This window comes from Scophthalmus maximus, chromosome 6, assembly GCF_022379125.1.
Source record: "Scophthalmus maximus strain ysfricsl-2021 chromosome 6, ASM2237912v1, whole genome shotgun sequence".
NCBI classification, from domain to species: Eukaryota; Metazoa; Chordata; class Actinopteri; order Pleuronectiformes; family Scophthalmidae; genus Scophthalmus; species Scophthalmus maximus.
Genome location: NC_061520.1, coordinates 3,878,276 through 3,905,714, shown reverse-complemented (window position 1 = coordinate 3,905,714; position 27,439 = coordinate 3,878,276). Strand labels below are relative to the sequence as shown.

General features: G+C 43.8%; 2 protein-coding genes across 5 annotated transcripts in view; one reads left to right on the top strand and one right to left on the bottom strand.

The window, feature by feature from the left end:
* Positions 1-13,612, bottom strand: part of rbpjl (recombination signal binding protein for immunoglobulin kappa J region-like) — a 33,033-nt gene extending 19,421 nt beyond the window's left edge. Inside the window, exons 1-5 of one of the 3 annotated variants that reach the window (XM_035630348.2) lie at positions 13,478-13,612; positions 7,929-8,064; positions 7,531-7,647; positions 6,968-7,064; positions 1,434-1,584 (exon numbers count right to left, since the gene is read on the bottom strand). In XM_035630348.2, the coding sequence (XP_035486241.1) occupies positions 1,434-1,584; positions 6,968-7,004 (188 nt within the window). In that variant the 5' untranslated portion in view covers positions 7,005-7,064; positions 7,531-7,647; positions 7,929-8,064; positions 13,478-13,612. Of the gene's footprint in view, positions 1-1,433; positions 1,585-6,967; positions 7,065-7,530; positions 7,648-7,928; positions 8,065-13,451 lie in introns of all 3 variants that reach the window. The other 2 variants (XM_035630347.2, XM_035630349.2) reach the window with 2 other exon arrangements.
* matn4 (matrilin 4) lies at positions 13,516-27,035 on the top strand. 2 transcript variants are annotated; one of them, XM_035630345.2, is made up of 16 exons: positions 13,516-13,651; positions 14,357-14,532; positions 14,862-15,020; positions 15,196-15,427; positions 16,630-16,752; positions 17,283-17,405; positions 18,410-18,532; positions 20,803-20,925; positions 21,034-21,156; positions 21,731-21,853; positions 22,957-23,054; positions 23,479-23,610; positions 23,938-24,121; positions 24,231-24,383; positions 25,351-25,455; positions 25,649-27,035. In XM_035630345.2, the coding sequence occupies exons 1-16, from the start codon at positions 13,570-13,572 to the stop codon at positions 25,705-25,707; spliced, it is 2,118 nt and encodes a 705-aa protein (XP_035486238.2). In that variant the 5' UTR covers positions 13,516-13,569; the 3' UTR covers positions 25,708-27,035. The 2 variants fall into 2 exon arrangements, with proteins under 2 accessions (XP_035486238.2, XP_035486239.2); XM_035630346.2 differs by lacking the exon at positions 18,410-18,532.
* Positions 27,036-27,439: the final 404 nt, after the last annotated feature.

Here is a 27,439-nt window from a genome sequence, read left to right as displayed (position 1 = left end):
TTTACTTATTGTTACTTTTTTTACTCATGATTCAAACAAAGAAACAGACAAACAGAAAACTGCAACAGAAAAACCAACAACCTAGAATTCTGACAAGCAAAGACAAAAGGGTGAATTTGGCACCAGACTGAGTTTGGAAGAAAAACCACCTGATTAATGAAACTCCAGCTGCTGAAGCCTCACATTAACCTCAGATAAACTTTAGAGCAGGCTACATAAGAGCATTACGAGCTGTGGATTTTGGAAACACGTTTGGAAACCTCAGCATTATTGGGATCGAGCCTAGTTTGAATGACTACTGTAAATCTATCATTTATTATGATGGAGTAGATAGATGTAAAAATAAAAATGAAGATAAATCGTCTGTGATAAAGGGAGGAAGCATCGAATAGTGCCCAACACACACAAACCAAGAATAAGAGTCGCATATCATGGAAAGGTGAATCCACAGCTGCGGGACTGATGAATTACCAGAAGATCAACTACAATATGACAACGTGTCTGTTTGTCAAGGGTCATTCTGAAGTAGTGATAATACTGAAGGGCCACAAAACACATTCATCAGGACAGTTAATAGAATGAAGAATGAGCATTAAACCAACACAACTCGCACTTTCTAATTGATCATTACGACAGTATTTCGTGCAAAGTGCATTCATTTTGTCTCAAGTGTAGCCGAACTTTATTAACTTGTGAGTAGAGCTGCAACAATGAATCAATTAGTAATCGATTACTAAATTAATCACCAACTATTCTGATTATCGATTAATCGGTTCAAGTAGTTTTCATGATTTTTTTTTCCAAAATTCTCTGATTTCAGCATCTTAAATGTACATATTTTCTGGTTTCTTTGCTCCTCTGAGACAGTGAACTGAATATCTCTGGTGTGTGGACAAAACAAAACATCATGTTGGACTTTTGCAAAGGCAATCGACATTTTTCACCATTTTATGGACCAAACAACTAAATAGATTAATCGAAAAAATAACAGACGGATGAATCGATTATGAAAATAATCGTAAATTGCAGCCCTACTTGTGAGATTAATCCCCCCACTCACTTTAATCACCCTGATGCCGGCGTGACTCGTGCGTAACGGCCCCGCGCGTAACGGCCCCGCGCGTAACCGCGCCTCTCCAACCTCCCCGACTCCGCGTCGTTTGGATTTCAAAGGAAGGGTGTGTGTGTGTGTGGGGGGGTCGTCTCTGCCTTCCCCAATAGTTTTTCCCCCTCCTGCTATTTCAATACCTACACAGCACCATCATCCCTCCACCGGCTCATTCCCGCAGTGAGTAAAACCCAGGAAAGGTCCCGGAGCGACGCGTCTGGAGAAGTTTGGGATAAGTTACACAGCAAAGCGTCATCTAACGCCTTTCGTGACTCGGGGCATCTGTGTGTGTGTGTGTGTGTCGCAGAGGCTGTGTGCAGCTCACCTGTCCCAGCCGCCGCCGGTCCTCGGTGCGTCGTGTCCCGCCAGCAGCGTCCCCAGGTGAGTGAGCGGCCTGAGCGGGTCGGGGGGCAGGGGAGGGGGGAACAGCAGCGCGGCGTCCGCCGGGGAGCATCCGGGCCGGTGCATCGGTGCCTCTGACGGGACGAGGGGAGAAGAGACAGAGAAAAGAAATGGAGATGTGCTGACGACTGGCAATTTAAAAGACAAATGGAAGAATACGGTGATATTCGAGATGCTCAGTGGATGTGGATGCTGCGAAAATTCGATTCGATAATTCATCGTTCATTTGGGAGAGTTTTTCAGGCGAAACTATTTATTTCAGCTGGTAAACTGCGATGATTTGCTGCTTTTCTCTGTCTGATCCGATTGGACACAGATTCTGTTTTAGATGATAACATCCTCTGCATCTTCTGACTCCTGGGGAAGTTCCATCAGCATGTTCACTCTTCTCTGAAGTTTGATCGGGTAAAAATATATAAACTGAAATAATCAGCTGCGCATGTGATGACTGATGGAAACAAAGGTTCTTATTCACATATAAGAGGTTTAAGGTTCAGAGGCTTTGAGTTGGTTCCATAGATGAACTTTTGTAAATGTTTGAGAGACTCAAGTGAGTTATCCATCGAAGAGGTTTAGACAAACACATCTGGATTGTTGGAAAATATTTCTATCTTGTCTCAGATTTTTCTTGTGTTGGCTGTGCTATATTTTTATTTCAGGATTTTAGTGTTTATATATAATTAAGTTGAATGAAGTGAGATGATGAAGGAAGGAATTCATTTAAGAAAACCAAACATTATAAAAAAAAATCCTGTTAGTGATTTAGACCTTTAATTCTAATAAGCATCAATTTAGATAAAAATATTATAAATGGTGTTGAATGAATGAGGGAGAGAGAGAGAGAGAGAGAGAGAGAGAGAGAGGGGAGGGGGGAGGGAGGGGGAGAGAGAGAGAGAGAGAGAGAGAGGGGAGGGGGGAGGGAGGGGGGGAGAGAGAGAGAGAGAGAGAGAGGAGGGGGGGAGGGAGGGGAGAGAGAGAGAGAGGGAGTGAGAGAGAGAGAGAGGGAGGGAGGGAGAGAGAGAGAGAGAGAGAGAGAGGGAGGGAGGGAGGGAGAGAGAGAGAGAGGGAGAGAGAGAGAGGGAGAGAGAGAGGGAGGGAGAGAGAGAGAGGGAGAGAGAGAGGGAGGGAGGGAGGGAGAGAGAGAGAGAGGGAGAGAGAGAGAGGGAGAGAGAGAGGGAGGGAGAGAGAGAGAGGGAGGGAGGGAGAGAGAGAGAGAGGGAGAGAGAGAGAGGGAGAGAGAGAGGGAGGGAGAGAGAGAGAGGGAGAGAGAGGGAGGGAGAGAGAGAGAGAGAGAGAGAGAGAGAGGGAGAGAGAGAGGGAGGGAGGGAGGGAGAGAGAGAGAGAGACAGAGAGAGAGAGAGGGAGAGAGGGAGAGAGAGAGAGAGAGAGAGACAGAGAGAGAGAGAGAGAGGGAGAGAGAGAGAGGGAGAGAGACAGAGAGAGAGAGGGAGAGAGGGAGAGAGAGAGAGAGAGAGGGAGAGAGACAGAGAGAGAGAGAGAGGGAGAGAGAGAGACAGAGAGAGAGAGAGAGAGGGAGAGAGAGAGAGAGTGGGTTCACACTGGTTGCCTGGAGGTGATGCTCTGTGAGAGCTGGTGTTCAGGGAGAAAGACCAGTGAGCAGAGAGACAGGTAGACAGACAGTTACACAGGCCAGTGGTCTTAATACAGTGAGACGGGGGTGTCACAGATTTAACTGGTCTCTGGTGATTGGTCATTAATGTAAGTTAGACACTGGCATTGTTTCCATATAATCGTCAAGCGACTTTAAAGCAAAGTTTTCTGAAACGTCACAGAAAAAAGGAAGAACCTGTGAACTACAGTATATGGCACTAATACACCACATTCCCCTTACATCCGGATTTTCATTTGTATCCGCCCCAACTCTCACACACTCAGAGATGTCAGTCACATAAATATGCCTAATTATTTTCATCAAGTTGCATTTCATAAAACAACATATCTCAGAAAAGTTTAAGAAAAGTGATATAAAAAATTCCACGTCGCATCCTTCCTCCAAGTTTCTTTAAAATCTGTTCAATAGTTTAACTAACTAACTAACAAACTACAGCGCAAACAAGTGGACAGCGGTGAAAACTACAGTAGGCATGACTGTAATACAGTAGAGGAAGAAGAGACGTTGGAACAAAAACAAGTTGTTTGCTCATCACCGAAAAACTTTAATGAAGAAGAAACAGAACCAGGCCAGGCGGCGGTGCCATCTTGTGCCAGTGACGTCATTTGGAGCCAGATGTGATCGAGGAGGGGAGCCGCATTACCGCGGTCCTGCCGATAGACGTGCTCGACCAATCACGAGTCAGTCTCAGCTGTCAATCATGACGTCTCAGACCGTTTTTGTAGCATCAAGTCACGTGTTGACACCAAGCTGACTGAGAGACATGAACACTTGAACATGCTGTACATCAGTGTGATAAGAACCAACTCAAATTACAGAAACTATCTTTGGAAATATTTATTAAACATCTACTTAGTTTTTTTTTTTAGTTTGTTAGGGTTTATGACCTAAAATCCAGACTCTCGGGGAGCTGCCATGTCGTCCATCTTTTTAAAGTCTACGTTCATCATTCACGTAAAAAATATGAAGATGGAAAAACAACTAGCTTCACCAAAAAGGTAACAAAATATAAAGGTGGACCTACGTTCGTTCTACTCTGCTGAACTAAGAGCCGCCGACCACGATAAGTGTCAACCAGTGACACCTGCTGACCAATGGGACGAGAGGAAAACGTGGTTCATAGTTTGGTAACGATGGTGTGACGTGAGTAACCAGAGGGTCAAGAGTTGTGGGAGTTCTTCTAGAAGACAATCTCTTTTTTAGTAAAGAGACTTTGGTTGCAGTTTGCTCGGTCAGCTGAAAAGTTGATAGATATTTTGATAATTTACCCAGAATTCACGGCAAATTAGCGCTACTTCAGATAGCCCAGAACTAGACAGTGGAGTGTGACGGATGAATATAGACGTCTGAAGTCTGTCGTTGAGGATCGGTGCTCAGGTGAGTAGACAGTCAGACAGTCAGTCAGATAATCCAGCAGCCACACAGTAACAGTGTGTGTCCGTCACACAGGAAGTCAGTGGGTGAGACAGGCGGGCGGACAGACAGACAGTCGGTGAGACAGCCAGGCACCCAGGGAAACTGCGAACAGTAGCAGAGTCAGCATCTGGTTCCAATCTGCAGCTACTGAACAAGAAGTGCTGTGTCCTCATCGTAGTGTGGGCTCCAGCTGTCAGTCAAGGCCCCACACCACCTCCAGGACCGGCCGCTGCCTCTCCGCCTGTCTCACTGCACGCGCACGCACGCACGCACGCACGCACATACACACACACACACACCTTGTTGAGTCTCTACACGTGCAGCCACAGTTTGTATGAACACGTGTCTCCATCCCCGTCGCTCTTGTCTCTTTCTAACCTCTGAACCGCAGAGATGATCTGTCTTCATCTCAGTGTGAATCCAGTCTGTCAATCAGACATACAGAGAAACTACACTGTATATGTTACTCGTCCCTTTTTACCTACCCCCCCCCACACACACACACACACAACCCCCCAAACCTCACTCATTCACCTGCTGCTTTAATCTTACCTGAGTTCGAGGGTCATCTTCAATCATTCATCCACATTAATACGTTTTTAATACAACGAACAAGCGTTTTAGCTCTGGATCAGAATTGAATCTTCTTACATGCTCACACACCTGAAAACAAATATCACGTACACTGGTCACGTGCGGGCCAGTGTAAACAGGAAGCAGATTGTCTACTCTGCAGTTGGTTGCATACTACGAACGAGGAACAGCGACGGTGAAACGTAAGAGCAGGGGTTTCATTTCTTGGAGCGACGACGAGGTGGAACTGTCACTGACAGGAAGTGTGAGCAACGCTAGTAGTCGAGTCGTGACTGATAAGAACCAATCAGGAAGAGAAGGTGGGCGTCTGCGTCATCGTTTCTGTCCCTCCAGAACTAAAACGTTTCAAAAGTGGCGCCAAGCGCTAAGCAACTCTCTCGGCTAGTTTGCTAAGTAGTGCTACGTGCAAAGTACAGCTGAGGCTGATGTCATAAGTATTTGACCACAAAGTGTCATGAACATGTTTACACATGTGCCATGTTTAATCAAAGAAAATCCATCTGGTAGATGTTGAAATTTTTCAACAAATGAGTGAAAACTTAGCATGTGGCGCTAAAAGAAAAGTGAGTCAGTAGGATTCCTTCCTCTGGGGACCATGAACGTTTATACAACATGTCAGCAATCTATGTCCAACACGTGTTAAGGTGTTTCGGTCAAACAGTGGATGAACATCTGTGCGGCAGAATTGACGTTATCTCAAGAATTATCTTGAGAAATGTTGGGCCCTGGTTCCGACACCTGGTCGGAAACGAGAGGTCGGATTTGGCCTCAGATATTCTTACAGTATGTCAAACAATCACAGCTGCCTGCAATACGACAACCTGCGGAAAGAAAACCACATGTGCTCACTGGGACGCACAGGGAGTTCAACAGCATGGAATCCAACTATAAGCAAATGCTTGATATAATAGGACAATATCGGTCGCAAGACATGAACATATTAACTTAAAACAACCAAAGTGGAGGCTGCTGATCTGTGAGAACATGCGGCTGCACTAATGACGCCTCGACGTCAGCTTGCTGCCTGTTACTCTGCCTCTGCCAAACTGAGACGCAGAGGTATTTCCGACAGGACGTCGGCAAGGGGTCAAATATCATCTGTCAGCTGTTCTCAACCTCAGGGTCACGACCCCGGCAGGAGGTCACGGGATGGTTATCAGGGGGGTCACGAGTCAGATGATTGATAAGAGTGTGTGAGAAAAGTAAATAAGATGTAACTGCACATGGACTGTTATATACGTGACGGCGTAGTCTGAGGGTTAATTACGGCTACAACACAAATAATATTTATAACGAGCGCTAGAACGTGTGGTCGTCTGACTTCTGCAACGCAACACAGCAAAACAACATGTCGTTCATCGACAGAGAATTGTTTACATGTTGAAGAGCTGAGAGAGACGGAGCGAGACACACCTGAAGTTCAGTGTGTAGTGGCATCTAGTGGTGAGGTTGCAGAATGCAAGATACGGAATACCACTTCCTTCCTTTCCAAGCCTGAAGGAAAACCCACGGTGGCCTTCGGGCGACATTAAAATGTGAAAGTCCTTCTCTAGAGCCAGTGTTTGGTTTGTCCTGTCTGAGCTGGAACCACATGGAAGAGGACCCACTCCAAATGAAAAAAATGAAGTGCTAATTCCGAGGTAAAGAAAGCAATGGTCATTAGATTCAGTTGACTGATTTTCAGAAACCTTCAAGGTTATTATATCCACGAGCCCCTTGATTCACCCAACTTATTCCTGGAGTGGATCAATGAAACTCCTCCCCCCCCCGAAATGTACACCAACAACTCAACTCCGTCTTCATCATCTGCTCACCTTTGCTGCCATCTTCCACATCGTCCGACTCCTCCATGACGGGAGCGTTCTGCGCCGTCTTCAGCAGGAGGCGGCGTTCCCCAGGTCCATGGTCGCTCTGCTTTCACAACAGTGTTGAAGATAACGTCAGGGTTAAACGTACGCCAAAGCCTCTTTGTACTCGACAGACCTGCACGGCAGCTCGTGGCTGATGTCATTACGGCGGGGGGGGGGGGGGGGGGGGGGAATAAAACAATGGCCCTCAGTGTCCAGCACCAGGTCCAACAGCTGTTTAATCCAGGCCGGGGCAGCGGCCGGCTTTCGTGTTGCCGCTTGATGGTCTGTTGAAATCTGCCGTTCCTCTCGCTGGTGGGTCCACTATCTGTAGCAAACTCATCCTAAACGCAATTAAGCAACAGTTCTTTCCAAGCGGAGGCGAAGCGTTGATGCGATTCAGATCCAAAACACAGAGCACAACGACTTCAACATGACGTCAACATCGGTTTTCATTCTCATCTTTGATTAGCACAGAAAAACAGCTGGTAACAGATAATTACTCTCCACTGTCGCGAGCTGAATCTGACCTGAACTCGAGATCCTCCCTGTGGTTCTTCTCACTCTGGTTTGCCGAGCTGCAGGTTCCACGTGTTGCACACACACGTTCACCCCACAGACAGTTTCACCGTCCTCACGCTGGTCAACTGGAAAATGGGTTCAGGCGAAAGAAAAACACGTCAAACGTCCGTCCGTCCGTCACCTCCACCTGAGAGCGATCAGCTTCCACTGCTGCAGCTTACAGTCAATTTACAGTAAGAGAGGCTTCGGCAGAAAACACAAGTGTGTGTCTGCGTGTGTGCGCTCGTGTGTGCATGTTTGCACTCCATCCCGGATCTGTTATCTGACCACTGGTCCTGGTGCGAGCGTGTGTGTGTGGATAAGGAGATAGTCACCTGCTGCTGGGCCGCAGGTTTCTCACACACACCTTTTTCTCTTGAACGCAAACACCGCAGTTATGTGCAGACGGCGGAGTATTCGACATTTTCTTATCTGGTCCAAACTGCAAAAGCCATATTGGTGTTCTTGTTGTTCGACGACGGCTCTTTCCCATTCGCCGATGTCTTTCAGGCAGAAAACAGACAATACACAATCTGTGAAAAAAAATCATAACACCCCTAAATAGGTTCTGTGTTAAAGCGACAGTGAGCGATTTTTCATCCAGAAAACCCTTTTTGTGAAATTCAGGGAAAAATATCCAGTTAATTACAGATGAAGTTGTGTCTGTTACAGCGACAACACTTCCAGGGGACTTGGATTATGAGGAATATTCACCGTTCGGTCGTGATTAAGTTCAGTAAGTGGGTCTCACACTGATCGACAGATGGACGGGCTTCGTTTTCTCCACGTGAAAGATGAGATCTACAGAATGAATTGTCACTGGCGGCTACAGAGGGCGCTAGTGCGCAGCCAAAGTTAATAAGATGTTGAAACAGAACCGATTATTAGTGAACAAAGTAGCTCAGGGAGTAGGTTGAGATGTTTTTTAGGTTGTGAAAAGAAGTATCCCTTCAGCCGCCTCTGTCGTACAGGCGGCTGCTGTGTGCTGGTTGTTTCTGTGCTGCGGAGACAGAGGCTGTTAGACACATTACGATCTGATGAGAACAAACAGCAGGACTGAGAAACGAGGCCTGAGCTTTCAATCAGTCACCGGGGAGAAAAACAACGAGTAAAAGCCAGGGGACCACGAACCTGACGGAGCTGCAGCTTCTGCTGCTTCCAAAAGTGGAAATGAGATATTCTGTCCAAAGAGATTCGTTCAGTGTGAGCTGGTGTCGAGACGCCAGAGGAACAATTTTAAGTCCCAATAGTCAGGAAATGCTTCGGAGATTTATAAAAAACTGAAATATGTTAAATCTCTGCCTCACATGACCAAAGATGAGAACTCTAAATTTAAACACAAGTTTACGAAAAACTTACATGCAAATTATTGTTATTTCTATCGAGTCATTACTCAACCAGTAAGTCTCTTGATACACAGTAACCTCATGACCTTTGACCCCTTGATGCAGGTGATCATACACGACACCAGGAAAAAGGACAAATATTGTAAAATGTGACGAGCTCCTCTGAAGCTAAAATAGAAACTAATAGATTAGTTGATCGGCAGAAAATGAATCAGCAACTATTTTGTTTGTCATTGATAATCTTGTTGAAAAGTAATCTTTTTCATCAAAAGTGCTAGAATTTCTTTAATTTTTTTGCTCTTCTTTGCCATACGTAGTAGTAAGTTGAATATTTTGAGGTTTTTGAGGTTTTGAAAATGTCACATCGCACTATAGGACATTTACAGTCATTTTTGTCTCCGCATTTTTCTCATTTTAGGGACAAAAATGAATAATTGATAATCCGAATATGTAACACACGGTGATTCAACTAGTTTGTTGTCAGTGTAATGTGTTCTGCAGAGGCCACAGAGTGACGATGGGCTCAATGAGTTACTTCTGTTCGCTGACTCCCAGTAGAGGAAATCTGGAAAACGCATTAACATGTCCTGCTCCCTAGGGGGCAGCACTTACAGGAACTCCACGTGTGCGGCTGTTTAAGGCGACTGAATGTTAACACAAGTCAAATCAGTGCAAAGAAGCCAAAGAACTCGCATGTGACTCCCACTTCTCCGCCTCCCCACATTCTGTCATGAAGTGATGCTCTGTGCTTTAGTTTGTTCAGAGTAACAGACGGTGGGCGACGTCTTCAGGAATGTCCTGGAACTATATCCACGATCTCACGATATCGTCCAAACAGCAGCAGTGGAAAGTAACTTGGTCCATTTAACCAAACACTGTACTAACAATCTACAAATCTGACTTGTACTTCAGATTTTCCATTTCATGCCACTTTATACTCATGACTTCATCTCAGGGTGAAAAATACTGAACTTTTTACTCCACCACAATGACCCGACAGCCAGAGTTACTAGTTACCGTTTAACGTTTTTACATATAAAAAGTGATTAATTAATAAAACACAAGGCATGTTTATGGATTACTGTAGAATCTATAACCATTATACAAAAAAACCAGAGATAATCCCACATTAAATAAAGTCGTTATAGAGCTCCACCTCCGTCAGATGTGATAATAATACACTTGAATACTTTCTTAAGACCGAAGTGTTTTTCTTTAACTTTTTAAAAGTACTTTTGTAATTTTAAGGCAGTAAAATCTTTGATGGTAGACATTAAAAAAATGTTTTTGCTCTAAAAGCACTTTTTCAGTCCCGACTGATTTTTATTTGATCTCGTTTCATCAGCTTCAGTTTCATAAACGCAGATGTTCAACAACAACGAGGCTGATTTTTTAATTTTTAATCATACCGGATGAAAGCATAGTGATTTTTACTGCCTGGGACATGAAAAGTCATTTTAAGACGGAGCCACAGTTTCATTTGTTGTGGTGATGTAACACTCGTTCTAACATCAGCAACTGCTGCTGCTGCTCTTTGACTCCGTTTTAACAACCTGCCCTGAAAACTGTGCTCGGCTAAACCTCCAGTATGCAGCATCACGCGACTCCCCGACGTCCAGTTAGCCGCTACTCTCTCAACATTTTACAGTCAATGCACATTTTGTCAGATTACACGCAAGGTCGTAGGGTTAATGACGCTGTGATTTCATGCGGCAGTTCCACACTACAATGTGTGATTGTTGAGTAAAACACGTGTGCACTGTTCTCCAGAAGGTGGCAGGGGGAGCAGACGCGTGGTTTTCATTTGTTTGTCGTGTTAATTGAAGGAAATAGGAAATCTCCATTTCTATTTTTAACAACCGTGCTGAGAAACACGACACTAACCGAGTCACAGTCACCGCAAGGAGCAGCCGTCGCCTCGGTCGCCTCATTCGCCTCCGTCCAGTCAATGAAACGTTTAACGAGAAAACATCGCGTCTGAGCTTCAATGATTCTCTTTGTGGATAATTATAGAAACGTCTGTCTGTCGGCCTGTGGGGACCAGTGTGTGTGTGTGTATGTGTGTGGTGCACGTGTTGACCAGCAGCAGTATCGTTGTAGATTTGTTGGTGGGGTAGTTGAAGGTGAAGGAGACAGGAAAGGGGAGGAGGTTACTGAGCTACAGAGTTATACTGAGGAGGCTTTGTCCTAAACACACGCACGCACGCACGCACGCACACACACACACCTGGACGGAGACCAAACTCTGAAACAGGCAGATGTGTGTGTTGAGATAATCTTTGGTGTGTTTTCATTTTGTTTCGAAATTTCATAAAAACCACCATCCTTTTACTTTTTACAGTCACGTCTTTTCATAACCCACATCTATAATTTTCGAAAAACTAAATCAAATTGTAATCGTGCACTTAATAAAATGTCTATAGGGGGTTATTTAATTCAAACTACAGTTGAAGTTCGTACTATGCGCTCACTGGAAACTTTTTAAAGTCAACAATGTTAAAATGTTTAAATACTGAAAAAATAATATACTGAATACTAATATAAATTGGCTTTCGAGCCCGAACTATATGGATTAACCTATAAAAATGATCTTTTAATTACTCAGCAGATCCACCTGGTCTGACGTTGTGGGGACGACAGTTCCAAAGAGTTCAGTCAACAACAGGCAGCGGTTATCGTTTTGCTTTGGTCTGGTATGAAGGGTTTCTATAGGACCAGCACTGTAACGTCCAGTGATCATAACAGTCACCAGTAGATGAGTGTTTACGTGGGACCTTTGACTGTTGTTGAGCCTGTGGACCGTGCAGGTCACCACCGCTGCCTATTCCTGAAAACGTAAAAAAGCACAAATAACGTTCTCCAAATGTTTGGCTGACGCTCCGTTCACGTGCCGAGACGCACCCGGACAACAAAAGACAACACGTGCGAGAGAAAAGAGCAGAGAAAAGAGCCTTTGTGCTCGGCGGCGTCTGATGACTCATCGCTCGGGCCGGAGCCAGAGATGACCACAGGCATCTGGCCGCCAATCAGACACCGATAAAGCCCTGAAGGACCCCGCCCCTCTGAGGACAGGAAGAAAGAGAGCTGGCTTTTCATCCTGCCGGTTTGAATTGACCAAGTCCCCCGGACATAAACACTTCCCAGACATTATCATTATCCCCGCGCTGCTGCCGATCGCCTCCAGGGAAACTGACAGACACACGAGCAGATGAGGGACTCGGTGTGTGTTTATCTACAACCTTCTATTAGCAGACTTTGCACCTTAACCAGGTGTTTGTAGCCGAGTGTTTTACGACGGGGCAGGACTGGAATGTCCCAATGCAACGCACGGCCGTCATCGACATTATCATCGCTTCTCACACACACACACAGACACACACACACACGCAGAAGAATTTACTGGTGTTTCTTCCCCCTCGTGGGCGATTACATTGTTGAAACACCAGCAAATTCACAACTGATCACATGAGTGCGCCAATTACAACAGACCTGTGCGGTTCACTTCTCCCAACAACATGACAAAGCACTTGTGCTTGTGATAGAGTTTTTCTCGCAGCAGCCATTTTGACATGAAACAGTAGGTTAACAGCCAAAGACAGTAAATAAAGATGAACGACTGATCAAAAATTAACATATCTTGAATATGGGAGCCAGAAGAGTCTGTGCAGTAGTGACCGTGGTCCAGTCCATACACCTGCTCGGCCAATCGTGAGTCAGTCTCAGCTGTCAGTCAAGACGTTTCCCCCCATTTTTATAGCATCAAATAACTTATTAAAACTAATCCGAAACATGAACGCTTGAACGTATGTCAGTGTGATAAGAACTACGTAAAATGACAGAAACCATCTTTGGAAACATTTATTTAACGTCTATTTTGCTAATTTTTTTAGTTTGCTCCGTGTCCCATCTGCTAACATGGAGGGGGCGGGGCTTATGACCCATACTGCAGCCAGCCACCAGGGGGCGATCCAGATGATTTCTATGGTTAAATCCATAGATTGTTATAAAAATGGACGCCGTCTGGAAAATGTGCCTGTAGCCTGTATTCTCTGGAATCACCAGCAGAGGGCGACTCACTGGTTGTTTCTATAGAAGTCTGTGAGAAAATGACTGTGAAACTCGAGACTTCAAAATGGCTGCTCACAAGCCAACGGGTGACATCGAGGTTGGTTGCCACGCATGTGGTACAAATGACATTAATGAAGGTTCTGTTCTATGAAGGGTTGAGCCTTCATTAATGTGATTACTCACTCCTGCGTTCAACTACCGGTTCATGTTAAAACCGCAGTCCCTCCCGACTCATATACAGTAAGAACAAACATGAACATGATCTCCTGTGTATTTTCTTGACCCATGTAGATGTACTGTTTGTTTTGTAAAATTGTTTTGGGATGAACGAAATAAATTGTTGTATATATAAACTGTATATGTAACCTACACATCTAATAGTGAGGACACATATACAGTAAGTGCAAACCAGCCATGATTCTTGCTAGAAGAAACTCCAGCAGGACTTAGAATAAACCCACGTCCTCTCATATTACCACAAACACCGTCTCTCAGCCGACACCTCTCTCTCTCTCTCCCTCTTCAACAGATTATTCCGGTCCCGGTCCGAGTCCAGCTGTGAGCAGCCCCGTCTGCTAGATCAGAGTCGTCAGGATGAAGATGAGACAGCTCGGAGCGTTGTGCGGATTCGTTCTGCTGAACCTGGCCGTCCTCGCCGCCGCCCGGCCCAAAGCAGGTCAGTCTGCAGAGACTCTGTCCGACAGAAAAATACAAGACAAAAGCGAAACAAAAAACTTATAGCCAATGTTTCGAATGCAGAGGACTTGTTTTTTTTAACGAGCATTAATGTTTTGGGGGAACATCCATCAGACCTTTATATTCCAATATGGTTTTCATTGTATCTGCAGCTGAAGTTTGACTTTGATTTATATGTCCAGACGTTGAAGTAGACACATTTATTAAAATGTTAAAGAAAAAAAAAACTGCCACTGCTCACGAGCGTCTGAAAACTAAAGACTGGATCCACAACAGTCCCGCGGGTCCGTCTGCTTTCACTCACCCGGGTCTCTCACGACTTTCACTTTTTAGCCTCTGTGAAGGAATCCTGGACGAGCATCAATCGGACATTTCTCTTCCAACTCGTAAAACTAAAAAACACAAGACTCACCTCAACCCTCAGATGATGTTAGACCTCCGTCACCACTGCTGTTGACTGAAAAAAAAGAAAAGAAATTAAAGACAAAAACAGTTGCAACGTGGCGGCTGAAGAGAATAAGTGAGTCCAGGTGGTAAATAATGTGAAAGTTACACCGGCGGGCGAGAGGGAGGCCTCTGCTGCGGCTTTGTTCCACACACGTGAGACTGGAAAACACAAAAACACACTACGATGACAAGGACGATGAGATTATTGTGTGTTCAGTAGTTTTATTCTTTGTCCCAGGTCCTGATCAGAAGTGTAAGTCCGGTCCCGTGGACCTGGTCTTCCTCATCGACAGCTCGCGCAGCGTCAGGCCGCACGAGTTCGAGACCATGAGGAAGTTCATGATCGACATCCTGGACACGCTGGACATCGGCGCCAACGCCACCCGAGTGGGAGTGGTCCAGTACTCCAGCCAGGTAAACGCGCGGCGCTCGGCATCCGGATCTCTTCGTCCATGTTAATGATACAGGAAGTCCTCCTCTGTCTTTCTGTCCCTCGAGCTCTTATTGTTACTGACGTTGTTTAAAGCGTGATTAGAAAATGAAACAGGCTGAACCTGTAATTCATATCAGATTTGTTAGTTACTCTGACTACTGACATCTGTTTGATGGCAGCGAAAGCATCGCAGCGTTTTCCTTTCCCGTCGTTCTCTTCCCTCCGCTTGCGGTTTTCAGTTTTGAGGCTGACAACGTCAGCACTTGTTTCTGTGACGAGTGGACTTTGACAGCGTCTCTCTCGTCTGCAGGTCCGCAGTGAGTTCTCTCTGAAGACACACGGCAAAATGGACACCATGGTGAAAGGCATCAATGACATCGTCCCCCTCGCTCAAGGCACCATGACGGGGCTCGCCATCAAATATGTGATGGACAATGCCTTCATCGTCGAGGAGGGAGACAGGCCAAAGGTCTGAAAAGCTGTTCTTTGATTTCACACGATGGATACTGTACATGTCTGACATCCTTCAGCAGCACCTGTAAACACGCAGTACAGATATTTTCTCTCTGTGAATTTAACTCCGCACCACGTTTCCGCCCTGCTTCAGCTCAGCTCTGATCCGTGGGTCTTGTCTCCCCCCTCAGGTCCCCAACGTGGTCGTGATCGTGACCGACGGACGTCCCCAGGACCGCGTGGCGGAGGTGGCGGCCGAGGCCCGGGAGAAGGGCATCGAGATCTACGCCGTGGGCGTGGCCAGGGCCGACATGACCTCGCTGAGGGCCATGGCGTCGCCGCCGTTCGAAGACCACGTCTTCCTGGTGGAGTCCTTCGATCTCATCCACCAGTTCGGACTGCAGTTCCAGGACAAGCTCTGTGGTGAGACGGCAGCGGGAAGGAAATGACATCGTTGTCTATAAAGACACAGTGTCGCTGACATTTGACTCTTTAATGACTCTGTTTTCTTCAGTCAGATCAGGATCCTTAAAACGTGGTCGTCTGCCTGGAACAGTAAACGTTAAGAAAAACATAACGTGCTGCAACAAAGATCAAACAGCGCTTGGCTCATGTTCTACTCAGACTTGTATAGTTTCAGGTTTCATGACCTTATTTCCTGTAAGAGAAAAAACTAAATGAGTGAAATGAGCTGAATTTTTTGTAGAAAAGGAAATACTTTAACCAGAATGTGAAAACTTAAACCCTCAGTTTCCCCAAACCTCCCGAAGTTTCCCCCGAAATAATCTCATAAAACACCTGACCGATGAGACAAGTCGTCGTTTACGGATCTGACATCACATTTCTGTGAAATCTCAACCGACGGATTACGTTTATATGACGACACCTCAACACGAGACGAGTGAAAACCTGCAGCCGAGGCTCTGCGAGCCGAACTTCATGGCAACACTTGACTCTCTGTGTGATTAAAAACACTTTGAATGTCGAGCCACAATATAAAATCTACGCCCATCTAACCACACAGACAACTTAACTCTTCCTCCACAAATTCAATATTCTATATTATTCATTAATCCTGCTATTCTTCGTACTGCACACTAGATAAAAAAACAGGCTTTTGTTTGTCTGTTAACAAAAGTAGTATAAAGTCTTTTTGAAGACTAAAACAAACCTCAGGCTGTAGTTTGCTCCTCATCTCTGCTCGAGGCCACGTCAGCTGCCGTCAGCGTAACACAACATCTCCCATCGATCGGTCAGCGGTTCCTGATGCACTGTGGGTAATGTAGTAGAACAATACAAAATCTAAATAATCTGGATTTACTACTAAACGAGTTCACAAGTTCAGGATATAAAACAGCCTAAAGTTAGCAAATAAGAATTTGATGGTAAAAATATGTGGTTATGTCTTCTGTTTGATTCAAATGGAGCCAAATCATGATCGGCTCACAGACATACGACCTTTTTCCAACGATGCCCCGGCTTTTTCAAACAAGTGAACGAAGCGTGTAAAAAACGGAACGAAACACATCGACACAGAGTTGAAGTTGAGTGTTCGTGTCGGAGCCTGTGATGTTTTCTGAGTTCTCAGTCAGCTGATCTCATCAACCTCAACCTCTCCGCTGCAGGCGTGGATCTGTGTCTGGAGTCGGATCACGGCTGTGAGCACATCTGTGAGAGCTCGCCGGGCTCCTTCCACTGCCTCTGTCTGCCCGGATACACGCTGAGCGACGACGGGAAAACATGCGCAGGTAAAAAGAAACGGACAAAAGTCTCTTTTAATAAAAAACTGCAAAAGAGACGATCAGGTTCAAACATTCAAGGACAACATGTTTATATCCATTTGGACAGAAAAATCTGTTTCACATTATTAAAACCAGTCAACAACATGGTGGTCAGACTTACAGTAGCTTCACTACACTGTTACCTGTTGTCCTGACAGCAGACAGGTTTATACTATATGATATAAAATATATACTCATTTTCTATCTGTATAAATCTATGTGCTTTATACATTTTATATATTCCGTTTTCATTGTACATACTATTTGAATTGTTTATACGTCCTTGTGTTTATATTGCTGATTTATTACTTTTGAACTGATGATTCTTATTTTGACCTTTGCTGCTGTAACTCTGCAAATGTGCGACTCATAGTGCGACTAATAAATGATCTCATCTTCTAAATTGGCATGCAAGAAAGGAAATAATTTTCTTAACGTACATTTAACGAATGAAGTGAGTGAATCCTTACATCTCGATACACGCACGTGTGTTTCAGCTGTCGATCTGTGCACTGAGGGGAAACACAACTGTGAACAGATCTGCATCAGCTCCCCTGGTTCCTTCACCTGCGACTGCAACAAAGGATACAAACTGAATGACGACAAGAAGACCTGCTCAAGTTAGTCTCACACACACACACACAGACACACACACACACACAGACACACACACACACACACACACACACACACACACACAGACACACACAGACACACAGACACACACACACACACACACACACACAGACACACACAGACACACACAGACACACACACACAGACACACACACACACACACACACACGTCTAGAAAAAGAAGATGCAGTAGTCTGATAATCTGTACCAAATTTAGAAACACATGTCCCATGTCTGACTGATTTACACCAAGATCAAAATCATTTGCGGAGCAATTGAGGGAAATGTTGAAAAATCTGGCAAACGATTTAAAAAATTCTTGATCTGCACCAAATGAAGCGGCTTCTTCTCTTTGGTGCAAATCGTTTCCGTTCAGTATTTTACTGCTGACAAACAAACAAAGCAACAAATGAAAACATAACCTGCTCGGCCCGAGGTGTTTAACCCCTGATGGCTCTCGGCTATCAGCTGTTAATTCACGTTATGTTCGTTCATGCTGAAACAGATTCTGATCTTCACAAGCTGCTGATTTCTCTGCTGCTTCATGAAGCCGAGTGTGATTGTGTGATATGTTCCCTCCTGCTGCTGTTTGTCACAGTTAAAAGATCAGCTGCATTAGTTTCTTCAAACGTTACCTGTGAAATTATGATACATCATACGTCCCGTTATTTACTTTTACACCGGTATAGACCTGGTTGGACTCCTACAACTTTCACAAAAGTAGTTTTATTCACAAACACTAAAATCTATGAATTAAAAAAGGAAGCTATAAGTTCTTCAAGACTCAGACTCACTTTATGCTTAACCATAACTTCAGTTGTAACCTTGAGGAGGAGTCAGCCTCATTAAAATTGAAGTATCAACTTTTTGAGAACGAAATAAAAAGGGACTGTAGGTTGTTGGAGGCGAGGGAACATTGACACAATCACACTGGTTTTTACTGCTGTTCTCTCCGCTGCTTATGGCCTCGCTGCTTTCCTCCCCTCAGTGATCGACTACTGTTCGTTTGGGAACCACAGTTGTGATCATGAGTGTGTGAGTGTGCTCAGTGGCTATCACTGCCGCTGTAACCAGGGATACAGGCTGCTGGACAACGGCAAGACCTGCCAGGGTAAGTAGTGCCAGTCGTAGATCGATTGTTGAAGGCATGTCGACCTCTGCTGGTGTCGGTTTATTCTAACACGGTGAAACCTGCCTAACAACCACTAACACACTGTTCCCTACAGTTTATCTGTGGAATATGGTACCAGCTGATTTTATGATTTCACAGACGCAACAGCGTACGAATCAATCTGCCAATTTCCATATTCAAAAACGAGTTTGTACCAATGACTGTAAATGAGATGGCCGATGCGTCTTCACTTCCTCCCGTTGTACAGAAATGAAGCCAAAATATCTCGGATACAGGCGCCGCCATCTTGCGCTGGTGAGGTCATTAAGAGTCTGCACAGTAGTGATCGTGGAGTGGAGCTGTGGTATCGAGGTCCTGCTGATAGACGCGCTCAACCTGATTTGATATCATCAAATGACTAATTAAAACCAAACTGATCAGAAACAGAAACACTTGAACATCCATCAGTGTGATCAGAACTACTTCAAATGCCAGAAACCATCTTTGGAAACATTTATTTAACGTGTACTTAGATTTGTTTTGTTCGGTTCATGTCCCATCCACTAACATGGAGGGGGCAGGGTTTATAACCTATGCTGCAGCCTGCCACCAGGGGGCAATCCAGACGATTTGGCTTCACTTTTGGGAGCTGTCATGTCGTCCATCTACATTTACAGTCATTGGCCCGTGCTGGTAACTGCCACAAGATGGTGGCAACGCTCCACTGGTGCCGTTACTCAAATCAGATACTTCAGTCACTACACTCACATGTAGTTCACTGTGTACACACTATACTCACTGCTGGAGTGAATGAATTGTGTTCAAAATCAAACATGGCCATTGTGCAGTCACAGGAAATGCATGTGGTCGTGACTTTTGACTACGATAACTTTGATTTGTGGTCATATTAAGGATCATTAGTGTCTCACCATCTTTAGATGCCGAGCACAAACCTCTCATTGACTGGAAGCTGTATTCCACAAACATCAGCGGAGGCCTAATTTAAATCTAGAGACAAAAAGGAACATGGCTACAGTTGCACTCACACACACTTATGCATCCTGCATTCACAAACAAGCATGTTGTATGCATGGGAACATATGCCGCCAACATGTTTGTACACAGTCATGCACACAGTTGCACACATACACTCGTACACACCGAGGTCCAGTTCCACAGCAACACCTGCAGTTTGGCATCTCGCTGACGGAAAAGTGAGAAATTAAGATGATTTACAACCGTCATGCGAATCTTCAAAGCACCAGTCGCACAGCGTGTAATTGTGTCGTCCTTTTAACCCAAATACCGCAGCGGCGGTAGAAGTATTCTAAATTACGTTGTGTTACATTCCTGCTGGATCGGCAGTTTGAAGACACCTGGTTTATAACTCACGGTTTGAATACATGGGATCATTTAGAGGTTATGAAGACGACAAACTTGAGTCTGACCTCGTTTCTCTTAAAATGTAAAGTTCGTATGATATAAGAATCCAACTGAATGAAAGAGATTATATCACAGATTTGTTTTTAACGTTGCATCTATTTCATCATCTCCTCTTGAGCACTTACTAATGAACTTACATTAATAACTTAAAGATGCTTTTTGGCTCAGAAAGAAATTAATGCTTTTCACATTGTTACCCCACTAAAAATGAAATCAGAGAATTTAATAATATAGGGAGAAATTAAACTAACAACTTCCGGGTAGTATAGGGGGCGCTCACGAGGTAGTCCACAATGAATTGGGGGCCAATGGAGCTGTTAGCCTCAAAATAACGTTAACACCTCCATACAATTTTTGTTACGTTTTCAATATAAGGGGTAGAAACAATAGATATAGATTTGCACATTTTCAATCGTAGTGATTTTTGATGTGTCACACAGCAAGACACTGTACAACATTCACCATTTTGTTTCCACCAGAGCTTCATTCACATCCTCATTAGTAAATCTCTAACTGACCTGCGTGAGCAGCACAATGCTAGCGTTAAGTTCCCTCCCTCTAAGACAAACAATGGCACATTAATATAAATTAAAATGTGGCTTATTTAGTCAAGAAGCAGCTGTTAATTATTATTTTTGCCATGTAGCTCCATTCACTCCAATTCAATAAGGACGACCTCACTACTGCCCTCTAGGAGAACTGCATCCAATGTCTGTACAACAGCGTTACAGGTCCTGATGAAGGTGTAAAATGGCGGTGTGTCTTCAACACACGCAGACAGACAGTCCGAGTTTAACTCAATGTGTGCGTGTGTGTGTGTTATTTAGCCATTGACCTGTGTGCTGAGGGGAAACACGACTGTCAGCAAATCTGTGTCAGCGCACCGGGCGTCTTCACCTGCGACTGCAACGAAGGATACACACTCAACGAGGACAAGAAGACCTGCTCACGTTAGTCGGGTCCTCGCTCAAATACACGGGTGTACACACACACACACAACCATTAATAATCAATTAGAAGTAACTGAAAGTTTGTGTTTTTGTGTGTGTGATATTCAGCCATCGACCTGTGCGCCGATGGAAAACACAACTGTGAACAAATCTGCATCAGTGCACCAGGCGTCTTCTCCTGCGACTGCAACAAGGGATTCAAACTCAACAAAGACAAGAAGACCTGCACAAGTCAGTGAATTTCTGTCTCTCTCACACACACACACACACACACACACACACACACACACACTCGTTTTTAGATCTCAAAACGACAAACTATGTCCTATGTAGCCCATTTCCTAAAACAGCGCCTCTACTGGTGGCAGGCGGTTGTACGCCACAAATACCTATTTTGCTTCAGAGCATTTATGGGGCTATTAAGTGCTTTACCAACACATGGTTGATGAGGTCATAACGGTAAGGGTCATGGTTAGGGTGACATGGCAGAGAATCTGTATGACGACTATACTTTACAGAATATGAGCAACTCAATGGAAATACACTTGAGAGACTTACCAGGTCCACCGCTGACCTCTGGTGGTCGTGTACGTAACGACCGCTAGAGGTCTGCGGCCTTAAAACAACCACAGACGTCGTAATAAGCTGCTTCAACAAACAACCTATGTGGTTGTGTTTTTATTGGTGGGGACAGTCTCTGCAGACTAGGATGGTACTCATGAAAATGTGCTTTACTAAGTTCCCAAAACAGATTTTCCACGGAGATGTGTTTGTGTAACTGTGTGACTGACCTGTGCATCTGCAGACATGGACCTGTGCAACACAGTGGAGCACGGCTGTGAGCACCAGTGCGTCAGCACTCCTGGATCTTACTACTGCATCTGTCCGGAGGGACAGCTGCTGCAGGAGGACGGCAAGAGCTGCGGCAGTGAGTCCACCTTCTGATTCATTATCTGGACAGTGTAAAAAAAAAAGACATTTGATTTTCCAGTGAGGTGCATCACAGGACAGGTTCACTTTAGATGTCATCAGTAACTAATTATAAAGTTCAGTTTAGTTTGGACGGAGGCTGCAGTCGGGAGTAAGATCCTGTGGGTCCTGCAGGACCGCAAAGAAAAGCTGCAGGTGACGGACGCAGGAACAAGAGCTGACTGAAGCAAATGTGGATCAGGAAGTGGAGACGCTCCCCACTTCCCCCACTCCACATGCCGATGTGTCCTTGGGCACGAATGTGGTCAATAAGATTAGAAAAGATCCATTTACCACGAAGCAGGACGTCACATTTATATTATTTAGATCTGCAAAATGAAAAGACAAGTAATAAAACAGCAAACACAGAACTGGACATTAGGGATATGAACCATATGCAGCTGAGCTCAGATATGTACCAAGCCGTGAGACACCTACTGTAGATGAGCCCTCCAGAATGGAAAAACCATCGAGGGCTCAGATTAATGGTCCGAGTGAGAAAAAAGACGTGGGGATTATTTCTCAGGAGCTGAAATAAAAGATGGATGAGAAATTGATCTGAATCTCATGCTGATGTTAAAAGCAGCTCAGTTTTTTTGTCTGGGAAAAGAAACTGGCAGGAACGAAGAGGACGATCTTCTTCTGAATTCTCTCTTTCTCCGGGAGGAGGCCAAGTGAGACCTGCCAGTAACTCCTCACACTGCACCGTCATGTGGAGATCTGTGACATCTCAATTTCAAGATTTATACTTTAAAGAGCATAGCTCCAACTGCTGGGGTCGCCTGCAAGACATCACGTAACCATGACAACGACAATAGCAACCAGAAACGGAAAGCAGATCTAAACTATCTACAGTTTTCCAAATGCTCCTGTGTCTGAATACTTCAAGTTTAGCTGATATATTTGCCTGCTGTTAAAAAGAATATTGTGGAAATATTTTTGGATGTAATGGTCACAGGGCTAATATAATAATAATAGAGGCATTTCCATAACAGCTAGAAAATATTGTTCAGTTATTTATACGGGACGGTTCTCAATCAACAACGTCTCTCTCTCCCTCAGCCTGCAAGTCTGCCAACATTGACCTGGTGCTTCTGATCGACGGCTCCAAGAGCGTCCGCCCACAGAACTTTGAGCTGGTCAAAAAGTTTGTCAACCAGGTGGGACAGGTTTTCATATAAACAACTGTTTTACACGTTTCATCATAAATAACAAACAAAAAAGACCAAGCCGAATGGAGCATCCCTCCTTACATGACAACACAACATCTTTTCAAAAATCACATGATAGCACAAAAAGTACGTTAAAATGTTCAAGTTCAAAAACACTTTATTTGTCCCTAAAGGGCACATTTGCATGGTCACGTAGAGTGGTACATAACACAGAAAGTTTAGAATATACATAAATTTGACCCTTGTTTTGCTTCCATTTTTATTTCCTGCTTGGCGAGCAGCCATCACAACCTCCTGCTCCCCGGCAAGGAACCACACTCGGTGGCAGGAAAGAATTTGTGTTAGTACTAGTTAAGAGTGATATGAGCGTCATATGTCCGATGAATATCCCGCACCTCCTCCTGCGCCTCAGGTTGTGGACTCCCTGGACGTGTCCGCTCACGGCACCAGGGTCGGTCTGGTCCAGTACTCCAGCCGGGTCAGGACAGAGTTCCCTCTCAACATGTACCACTCTGCTGATGAGATCAAGGCTGCGGTCATGAAGGTCAGTGTCTGTGTTTTTACGCTCACAGATTATCTTTTTAACGCCAGGTGCATCATCGACTACCAGTGTACGTAAAGTATTATCAAGAGTTCCCAAAAAGGAGCATGAGGGGAATAATGGGATAATGGAGGATAATGAAACTGAAGCGAGCCTACATTCATTTTCAAACAAATAGCCTCCACAAGAGGAGGCTTGAATAGTGCAAATAGAATCAGAATCACCAGATGAATTATTATGATATTGATATGAATGCAAATTAACGTAGAACTCACTCCGACAAAGACTTTTGCAGTTTGGACTTCAGACATTGTTTCTGTCCGTGTGTAGGTGGACTACATGGAGAAAGGTACGATGACGGGTCTGGCCTTGAAACACATGGTGGAGAACAGTTTCTCAGAGGCAGAAGGCGCTCGTCCTTCCAGCCGCAACATCCCGCGAATCGGACTGGTCTTCACGGACGGACGGTCCCAGGACGACATCACCGAGTACGCCAAGATGACCAAAGAAGCCGGTAAAGACCCCCCCACGGTCTATCGTCTGCTCTCTGGATCTGTCCCCTGTCTAATCGCTGCAGATTAATGTTGACATTCACCACACGTGATTTGTGCGCACGTGCACAGGCATCACCATGTACGCTGTGGGCGTCGGAAAAGCCGTAGAAGATGAGCTTCGTGAGATCGCGTCGGAGCCTGTGGAGAAACATTTCTACTACACCACTGACTTCACCGCCATCAACACCATCGCCGAGAACCTCAAGTTCAACGTCTGCCCAGGTACAATCCTCCACTGCGCCGGACTGCAGCAGAGAAAACTGCATTTTAACAACGTGTACACACACACACACACACACACACACACACACACACACACACACACACACACACACACACACACACACACACACACACACACACACACACACACACACACACACACACACACACACACACACACACACACACACATTCCACTAGGAATCTTTTTGATAGTAGGTGACAGTAGCAATTACTTCCCATGGTTCATCATGGCCTTTCAATGTGGATCAGCTGATCAGCAGTAAGAAACGAGCTGATGGACTGAAAAAAAGAAACAAAGTATTTCACCGATGTGCTAATGAAAGCCTCAACTCCACAATATCTCATTCTGTATATTTAACTCAAACGTACATATACTGTAAAATCTTTGACTGCTGAATCAGTTTCTTGATTGCAGATACAGATTTTGCTTTCGATAAACACAATGAGCTTAAAGATACATCATGCTTCACCGCACAGTAGGAACAGTGTAAAAAAGTAGAATTATGATCAATATGCCACATTGTTCAGACCCTGATTTAAAAAGAAATCATATATATTATATGAATTTCAATTATCATATATAAGAAAATCTCAGAATAATTACTTATCAACTTTTTAAAAGATTTTATTCAACATGACTTGTTCTTTGGCTCCATCTACTGATAACAATATGACATGACAGTTGGAGAAAAAATCATTCAAATGTAATAATAAAATATAATCATAGCTTATCCAATATATAAAAACACAAACATTTTAACATTATGTTATGTGTTTAAGTTTTGAGTTGGTCCAATGGGACACTAAAGCTGAATAATTCATATGCTGCTGAAGTTTGAACTGCAGTTTCCAGTGCTTCAAGACGAATGTGAAGTGCAGGTAGACACAAATCAAGTGAAGGTGTATTTTTGATTGAATGTACTGATTTTGTTTTCGTCTGCAGAGGAGAGTCAGGGGGAGATCGAGGTGAAGGACCCATGTGCCTGTGAGAGTCTGGTTGAGTTCCAGCAGGCGACCATGAGCAACCTGGAGCAGCTCACACAGAAACATATCCTTTGTTAATAATTGCAGCTAACAATTATTTCCATAATCGACTAATCTGTCGATTATTTTCTCGATTAATCTATTCAAATTTCTATATTTCTATATATTTCTGTATATATATGCACATGCATGTAGTCAATGTATTCACGTAAATGCCAATACAGTACGTCTGCATTGTTCCTTAACAAACTGTCCACTGGCTGGGATGACTGCTCGTCTGGAGCAGCTGGAGAACCAGCTTCTCTCCAAGAAGTGATCTGGACGTCACGGAGGAAGAATGACAGAGTGAGGAGGAGGAGGAGGAGGAGGAGGAGGAGGAGGAGGAGGAGGAGGGCACATCCTGGAAAGAATCACAAACCCTTCTAATCCATGGACGAACCAAAGTGTCTTTTCTCAAAGCCTTTGTGGCCTTCACGAGATCTGTTGATCTTCACGTCTAGGAGGACGGCATTCATCAGTTTGTGATATTGATTCATATTTCTTGAATAGATGTAATGTTTTATCTTTAAAAAAACAAAAACAACAACAACACATCAGTTTCCACTCCGATAACGGTACAAAATAAATTCATAAAACGGATGAACATTAAACCATTTGGGAAATTTCTGGGAAATTTAAAAACTGAGTATCCACGATCCGATACACAAACAGAATTGAGGATAAATTCAAGAGATTGTAAAACACACGTTACCAACACAAAGACAACTGTGGGCTTGTTTGTATCTTTGTAAACTAAATGTAATCAATGTACAGTAGATATTAGATTATAGACACAAAACATTATTCACTGAAAACACGAGCAGCAGTTTTCCAGTCACACAGCATTCGTCTGTTTCTGTCAGTGCCCTATTTATACTTGATCTGTTTTGTACGGTTTTGTTAAATATGATGTATTTATAGCTTCTTTTTTTTACCAACAGTAGAGAGAAAATGAAGTGTTGTTACCACTCCCATTTTTCATACTAAATCGTGACATGTTTTCCCGAAGAAAACTAGTTTTTTTAATCGCAGGCCAGATGTTGAAAACAAAGGGAAGTGTGAAGTATCACTGTTCACTAAAGCTGTGGTCTGTTGTTGATTGAGGTGTTCATATCAATATAATCAGTAGTATGTCACTCAATAAATACAACCTTTCTTACATAAAATTTAATTTGTTCTTCAATCTGCACTTTCTACATTGTGTCTTGCAACAGCCTCAAAATGTTTGATTATTCTTTTACATGTCTGTCAAAACGCAAACCAACAACTTTCCTCCACTTTGCGTCTGTTGTAGATATTATTGACCGACACAACTTTAGTGAAAAAAAATCCGTGCCTCTCACCAAGAGGGTAAACTATTAGGCCCCCAAAAAGATGTATTAATTAAAACATGTATTAATTAATAATAATGAATTCATTAATGTGACGGACTCAGCGATGGTAAATTTTTTTGCAGTTTTGTATAAAAGGACCGCAAATTTATTCTCCTTTATATATGAACACCTGTTATGTTTTTGTATATTTTCTAATTGCTTTACCTTTTCATATTTTTCTGATGAATCCCTGTATTACCGCACAGACGGCAATAAAAGAGTCAACTTTTCACTGCTAAGTGATGCGTTGTTTTTTTGGGGGGTGAAGATTAATCGATTATGAAAGTAATGTATTAATCTGATGATTACTTTATCGATTAATCGTTCAGTTGTTTGGTTCATAAAATGTCATAACATGGTGAAAAATGTCGATTGTGTTTCCCAAAACTCCAAGATGATGTTTGGTTTTCGTCCACACACCAAAAATATTTAGTTTAATTTCACAGAGGAGCAAAGGAACCAGAAAATATTCCGTTTTAGAAGCTGAAATCAAATAATTTTGACTTTTTTTTTCTCGTAAAAACTACTTGAACCGATTAATTGATTATCAAAATAGTTGGAGATTAATTTACTAATCGATTAATAGATTCATTGTTGCAGCTCTAGTCTCATGATTCTATAGTCTAACATTTACTT

Coding starts and splice junctions, on each gene's coding strand:
- matn4 (XM_035630345.2), top strand. CDS start 13,570: ATGAAGATGAGACAGCTCGGAGCGTTGTGCGGATTCGTTCTGCTGAAC. Junction 21,157..21,730: donor AGACAAGAAGACCTGCACAA/GTCAGTGAATTT, acceptor GTGCATCTGCAG/ACATGGACCTGTGCAACACA. Junction 24,384..25,350: donor CAAGTTCAACGTCTGCCCAG/GTACAATCCTCC, acceptor TTTCGTCTGCAG/AGGAGAGTCAGGGGGAGATC.